The sequence below is a fragment of the Alosa alosa genome, chromosome 22 (genome assembly GCF_017589495.1).
Source record: "Alosa alosa isolate M-15738 ecotype Scorff River chromosome 22, AALO_Geno_1.1, whole genome shotgun sequence".
Classification (NCBI taxonomy): Eukaryota; Metazoa; Chordata; class Actinopteri; order Clupeiformes; family Clupeidae; genus Alosa; species Alosa alosa.
Genome location: NC_063210.1, coordinates 19,399,493 through 19,406,992, shown reverse-complemented (window position 1 = coordinate 19,406,992; position 7,500 = coordinate 19,399,493). Strand labels below are relative to the sequence as shown.

The 7,500-nt window shown below is 49.5% G+C and overlaps 1 protein-coding gene across 1 annotated transcript in view; it reads left to right on the top strand.

Moving 5' to 3' along the window:
* The window catches only part of LOC125287966 (SRC kinase signaling inhibitor 1-like), a 91,991-nt gene that overhangs the window by 75,961 nt on the left and 8,530 nt on the right, over window positions 1–7,500 (top strand). Inside the window, 5 exon segments of the mRNA XM_048234051.1 lie at window positions 1,532–1,977; window positions 2,120–2,384; window positions 3,693–3,776; window positions 3,988–4,028; window positions 5,002–5,025. Of these exon segments, the coding sequence (XP_048090008.1) occupies window positions 1,532–1,977; window positions 2,120–2,384; window positions 3,693–3,776; window positions 3,988–4,028; window positions 5,002–5,025 (860 nt within the window).

Genomic DNA, 7,500 nt, shown 5'->3' with positions numbered 1-7,500 from the left:
ACCTCTCCATTGCCTTAATTGACTCACCTCTCAATTCTTTCTTTCTTTTTTCCCTTCTCCTGTGCTCTCTCTCTTCATCCGTCTGCTCCTCTCCTCCCCTCTCCTCCTCCTCTTCTCCTCCTCTTGCTCTCTCTCTCAACCCCTCACCTCTTGTCTCAGTTCATTTTACTCTGCTTGACATGACATCTTCCTCTCATTCTTTGTACTTTTATCTTCCCGCTCTGACACCTTTATCTCTCTCTCTCTCTCTCTCTCTCTCCTCTCTCTCTCTCACTCTCTCTCCTCTCTCTCTCTCTCTCCTCTCTCTCTCTCTCTCCTCATCCTTTCCTGCTCTCTCTCTCATCCTTTCCCTCTCTCTCTCTCTCTCATCCTTTCCCCTGCTCTCTCTCTCTCTCATCCTTTCCCTGCTCTCTCTCTTTCTCTCATCCTTTCCCCTGCTCTCTCTCTCTCTCTCTCTCCTCTCTCTCTCTCTCTCATCCTTTCCCCTGCTCTTTCTTTCTCTCATCCTTTCCTTGCTCTCTCTCTCTCATCCTTTCCCCTGCTCTCTCTCTCTCTCTCTCTCATCCTTTCCTCTGCTCTCTCTCTCTCACTCTCTCTCTCTCTCTCTCTCATCCTTTCCCCTGCTCTTTCTTTCTCATCCTTTCCTTGCTCTCTCTCTCTCTCATCTTTCCTACTCTCTCTCTCTCTCTCTCATCCTTTCCCCTGCTCTCTCTTTCTCTCATCCTTTCCCCTGCTCTCTCGATCTCTCATCCTTTCCTTGCTCTCTCTCTCTCATCCTTTCCCCTGCTCTCTCTCTCTCTCATCCTTTCCTTGCTCTCTCTCTCATCCTTTCCCCTGCTCTCTCTTTCTCTCATCCTTTCCTTGCTCTCTCTCTCTCATCCTTTCCCCTGCTCTCTCTCTCTCTCTCTCTCATCCTTTCCCCTGCTCTCTCTCTCTCTCTCATCCTTTCCCCTGCTCTCTCTCTCTCTCATCCTTTCCCCTGCTCTCTCTCTCTCTTTCCGCTATTTCATGTTTCTCTACATCACTGTCATTTCACCTTTTTTTTCCCTTTCTCTCCTCAATTTCTCTCTGTCACTGATCATCACCCCCCCTTTCTTTTCTCCTTCTCCCACACCTCTCCTCCTTTCATCTCCCTTTCCCTCTCCCATGCTGTATCCCCCCATCTCTTTCTCTTTTGCTCACACCTTTATTTTCCTCTCTCTGTCCATCTCTCCCTCCCCTCCATGTGTCTATGCATCTGTTGTTCTTTATACCTCTTGTTTCCCTTCCTGTCGATGTGGAAATACAGTAAGCCACTGACATTTATTTGTTTCGTCCCTGTTATTAGTTTCACCACACTAGTGTTGTTATTTTGCAATCAATCAATCAAATCAATCAATCAATCAGTTAGTCAGTCAGTCAGTCGGTTAGTCAGTCAGTCGATCAATCAGTCAATCAATCAGTGAATTGCTTGCTTGTTGTCTTTCTCCCTCTCCCCTCTGAGGGCTGGGTGGCTCTCTCGCGAGACTCCTCCCGACCCTGGGCAACCCAGCTGCCCCTCCCTCCCGTCCCCGTCCCGGGAGGGCGCCCCTCCAGCTCTCTCACGCCCGCCCCTCTCCCCGGGGGCCGCTCGGCCCTACGCCCGGCCCCCTCCCCACGACGGCCCAGCAACAGCAGCAGCACGCGCAGCAGCAGCAGCACTCGGGCTATCCGCACGGCCACCCCCACCACCCGGCTCACCACTCGGCCGGCCACACGCCCCAGCAGACCCCGTCCCACGGCCACGGGCACGGCCAGTCGCGACCCTCCCATCGGCAAGGCCCGGCTGGCCCCTCGAAGGCCATCCTGAGTTGCTGACGGTCAAGCCCGGCGAGGCCCTGCGCCGCCGGGTCCAAGGCGTGGGGGCTGCTCGCGAGGCGGCGCCCTGGTGCGGGAGCATCTACGCGTTCTGCGTGGCCCCAGTGCTGGCGCCGAGAGCTCGCGACCGCCCAGGCGCTGGTGAAGAGCCTCGCTGAGGCGTTCGCGGCGCCGCTGCCTTGTGCCTCAGCCGCTGCATGCAGTCCGAGAGGCGCTCCTACAGGCGGGGGGGCCCGCACGCGGCAGCGACGCTGCTGCAGCGGGCGGCGGGCCAAGGCTTAATAATTCCCCCACGCCACCATGGGCTTCCGGAGGCTTCCGCCGGCCTCGCCGCAGAAGATCCCCGACGGGAGGGACCCGTACGCCGGCCAGCCCGGCAGGGGTTCCCCCGGGAGGCAGGTGTTCCGCCAGGACGGAGCCGTGTTCATGGACAGCCCCAAGTCCAGGGCGAGCAGCGCCGGACCGGACCAGCTGTGCGTCCTCGGCGGGGAGCAGACCGGCTTGCCCGGCTACAGCTCACCGCTGCCCGGCAACGAGACAGAAACGAGGTGAGCGGTCTGATGAGAGGCGTGCGCCTGCACATGTGTCTGAAGCTGAAATCATAAGGGGTCTGCGTGGTCATTATCACATGTCACTGTGACGAACGAGCAGCTCTGTGCAGTTGCAGTTAACTTTGTACCCTCCAGATTTTAGTGATCGCACGGCCTTAGGTCTCAGGTCCACAGCCCTAATCCCTAAGATTACATTAGATTAGATTACATTCAACTTTATTGTCATAGAGTACAAGACTACTAAGAGTACATAGGCTATATGTTACACGATGTTACCTTGTCTACCTTGTGTTTCAGTTTTGATTTTAGGTGGGATATATAACGCATGGTATGTGAGGTGTCAGACAAATGTTAGTTTGGAACATTAAGATGCATTAAACCCACAAGCAGACTTGAAACGAACTAAAAATAGCAACGACTTAGTAGCCACATCTGTCTATACCAGTCTGCCTGCACATCCGCAAGTGATGTGTTATAATACCCGTTTGCCTTTGTGAACTCTGAGGAATGAAGATGGAGTCACTTTGGGAAGTCTCGTTTTCAAGTGAGTCCTGGCCAAGAAAGACAGCACCTAGTTAGATGGAATGCCTGCCTATTTATTCCTATTTATGTACCAGCATGCAAAATTTGAGCCTCCTACATAGTTTAGTTCTTGTGCTATGGGCTTGTGAACTTTGTCAAAAAAAAAGAGGCTGAACAAAATCAACACCCCACTCCCCCTGTAAAACTGGCTGTATCTTGGAAAGTATTGATCTTACATAAAAGTAATTTTACAGCGTGTCTCCTGGATAACATAGGTACACCTGGTAATTTTTTCAGAATTTTTTGAGACCTAAGTGCGTGGGCCCTGGTTGAATTGACATGGAATGACCCAACACAGGAAGAAAGAGGCGACGTGGTTAACATCCACGGGCCGCTTGTAAACAACAGCTGTGCCACTTCAGCTACTGGGTTTCTGTCTATAACTTGGGGCAGTCGTGGCCTACTGGTTAGCGCTTCGGACTTGTAACCGGAGGGTTGCCGGTTTGAACCCCGACCAGTAGGCACGGCTGAAGTGCCCTTGAGCAAGGCACCTAACCCCTCACTGCTCCCCGAGCACCGCTGTTGTAGCAGGCAGCTCACTGTGTCGGGATTAGTGTGTGCTTCACCTCACTCTGTGTTCACTGTGTGCTGAGTGTGTTTCACTAATTCACGGATTGGGATAAATGCAGAGACCAAATTTCCCTCATGGGATCAAAAGAGTATATTTTTTATATACTTATACTATACTCATAACTTGTTTATGGCATGACGTTTGATCCTCAGGGACCGAATGGAGGCGATGGAGAAGCAGATCGCCAGTCTGACTGGCCTTGTACAGAGTGTGCTGACCAGAGGACCTGATAGCCCGTAGGGAAAACTACAGTACCCACAGTTCCATGCACCCACACTGCATATTAATTTGGGCTCTACATGGCTTTTTTTCCCGTTTTATTGTGAGATATTGGATATATGCCAAAAGACTGGAGGGTAAATCTAGCCGTCCTTGACTACCTCTCTCTCTCTCTCTCTCTCTCTCTCTCTCTCTCTCTCTCTCTGTGTGTGTGCATGCTCATTTCAGGGAAAAGGGAGAAACGGCAAGCGACTGCTCCGCCACAGAACGTGAGTATCAACTCCTCCAACTGCCAACTTCAAACACACACACACACACACACACACACACACACACACACACACACACACACACACACACACACACACAAGCACAAACACAAACATAAACACAAGCACAAACACAAACACATACACATACTTCTACCACGCGTCAGGGAATCTCAGAACAACACGCGCACATATTCATTTAGCCCCAGGAGCAGAGTACACATCTCACAGACCGATCAGACTCCTTTGCTCATGATGTTTTGTTTTTTGTCTTCTCTCTCTATCTCTCTTCTCATCTCTCTCTCTCTCTCTCTTCTCATCCTCTCTCTCTCTCTCTCTCTCTCTCTCTCTCTCTTCTCGTCCTTTCTCTCTCTCTCTCCCTCTGTTCTCCACATGAACACATCTCCCCTGAGTCGGTAGCATAAGTCTGTGTGATCTATCTCATTGTGCTCTCTGTCAGAGAGCATTTTTTACTCACTAACTGCCGCTTCCGGCGTTAAGATCTATCACTCTCTCTGTTTTCCTCACTCTCTTTTTCCCCTCCATTTTTCTCTCTCTTTTCTGTCTATCTTGCTTTGTCTAATTCAAAATGGCATGACAAATGATTATATCTGTGTCACCAAAGGATTTAACAAACATTAAGAAACAATTCATTGCTCATTCTTGCTGTCTCCCTCTCTTTCTCTCTCCCCCTCTCCCCATCCCCTCTCTCTCTCCCTCCCTCTCTCTTTCCCTCTCTCTTTCCCTCTCTCCCTCCCTCTCTCCCTCCTCCTTCTCTCTCTCTCCCTACCTCTCTCTCTCCCTCTCTCTCCCTCCCTCTCTCTCTCCCTCTCTCCCTACCTCTCTCTCTCCCTCTCTCTCCCTCTCTCTCCCTCCCTCTCTCCCTCCCTCTGTCTATCCTTCCCTCTCCCTCTCCCCCTCTCTTTTCTTGTGTTGTAACTGGTGTGTCCTGCTTTCCTGCTTTGTGTTGCAGCTGGACGGTTTAGACAGAGGAAAGGTATCTGTCCCTGTCTGTCTGTCCTGTCCTGCTGTCCTGTCCCTCGCCCTCTGTCCTGTCCCCCGTCCTGTATCCCAGGGCATGCTGCTGTCCTGTTGTGGGTGGGCTGTGGGGTGGTGCCGGGCCAGACCCGGCCCTGATCTGGCCTGGAATCGGGCCAGTGGGGTTAACAGTGGTCTGGGGAGGGGAGTTTACTGGTGCTTAGTGGGCAAATGGACCACCCATGTGTCTGTCAACTTGATTCCTGGAAGGTCTTGTTTATATGTTGCGTGTGAATGTGTGTGTGTGTGTGTGTGTGTGTCCTGATATTTGGACATCCCATTTGCGTTGCTCTGGAGATGAAATACCCTTGCATGTGTGTGTGTGTGTGTGTGTGTGTGTGTGTGTGTTTCAGGGCGTGAGTTTGTCCGCTAGAGGTTTGGAATGTTTTCGGTGTATCCCTGTTGTCCTGTTGTCAGCCCCCTGAATGGTGCCTGAGGAGACCTGTGATTTGTGAGCATCCTTTGTGTCCTAAAGGCCAGAGAATGTTCTAGAAAAAGTCCAGGGATGTTTGTTTGAATGTGTCAGACCTTGAATAGGTCACTCGAGAGTGAAAAGAACATGCTAGGGTTGTGTTTTCATGTGTGGCATGTGAGACCGCTTCCTTGAAGTGTATTATTACGGAGATATGCACTTGGTGTGAGACTGCTGTTGTGTAACTGTCGTTGTGATTCCCTGTTGTGATTTCATATGTGAAGTAATGGATCTGGAAACGCCATATTTAGCTGGCATTCATTTGGATGTAAATGAATGCTGTGTGTGTGTGTGTGTGTGTGTGTGTGTGTGTGTATTTGTGTGTGCGTGTGCATGTGCTGTGTGTGATATCTATCGTGAGTGAGTGTTTGCATATTGATGAGTTAATAAATAGTGCTAGAGGATATTTTGTGTGTGTGTGTGTGTGTGCGCTGCAAGCGGCGTCGCGTCTTGGCGCTGGTACGTGTCTTGGCGTGCATGTGTGTGACTTAAAGAGAGAGAGACAGAGAGAGAGTGTGTGCTTGTGTGTGTGTGTGTGTGTGGTGTGTGTGAGAGAGAGAGAGAGAGAGATAGAGAGAGAGTGAGAGAGAGAGAGAGAGAGTGTGATTGTGTTGTCTCCTTAGCATCGGTCTAGCCTGATGCTAGCGCTCATTTCTCCAGCACTGAATCTAAAGGTGGTTGCATTTAGATTGCTGTGGAAATGGGCTGAATATGGCTCCTGGTCTGTTTATATTGGCACAGTCAATGGTCCCCTTTTGTTTCTCCTTTCTATATCCACCAGCAGGGATAGCCTCTACGTCTGTATGTAAATACCCCCATTCCGAAACGCTTCCAAATACCCCGCTAATGCTTGCTGAGAAGAACCATTACTCTCCACTGTTTATGTATGAAAACAAGCCTCTGGAGTGTGGGTCTCTGTGTTGCTGCTCTGGTATTAAAAAGCTCTCCGACTTGTTTCTCCACTGCACTGCACTGCGTCTGAGAGCGGATAATGATGCCTAGGAAACCTTTGTTGTTTTTTGTCATTAATTCGGCGAGAGCGCCAAGGTTAATCCCTCCACTATGATTTGAGGTTTTGATTAGTTGCAGTTCAGTGATTCGTATCAGCAGGATACCACACGGCACGCTCTGGTTGTTTTTCTCTCTTTTTTTTTATATAGATATATTAGTCCACCGCACTCACAGATGGGTACGCATTCATTTGTGAGTAAGGGTGTGTGCTAGACTCTGTTGAAGTAAAAGAGTCAAACCTTTACTGTTTACACGACAGAATTTGATTTGATACAAAACCTAGATTTTCTTCCTCTACTAATAAAACCCTAACTAACCTGTGGTCAAAATTAATCCAAGACAACTGGTGTGAGACTGCAGCTTTATTCACGACGCCGGGAGAATGTTACCCACATGAAATGTCAAAGTAACAAGCCCCACACATCTGTGGGTGAAGCCAACTCTTATACCCTTACCCCACACCCATGGAAAATCACAAGTTGTCACCCTCCAGTAATCACTTAACCTTCTGGTATTTTAACAGAGATAAGAAATGTTTACGACCCCCCATCCTGAGGGTTACCCACAGTTCGGTGACACAGGGGTTAATTTAACTAAACATTCCAACATTGGAGTTTCTGAAAAACACAAGGGTCAGAGTAAGGAGATGACAATTAGATTTCACTACATGTATGTAAGGTATACTAAACATTCAATGAGAGACATATAAAATTTATCCCACAAATCAATAGAACCTTAATATCAGAGAAGGTACCAACATATTAGACGGTGTTAGTTAAGATAAGTAGTGGTGGATCTGCACTGCACATATCTAGATGGACATTGATTGTCTGAATCTGGAAAGTCCAGAAGTTACTGCTCTGTGACACCATTGCAGTTCTCCTAGCAGGCCTGTAAACTGCCTGGAATGTCAGTAGTCTGCTAATTAGCCAGCTAGCATGCTCTCATTCA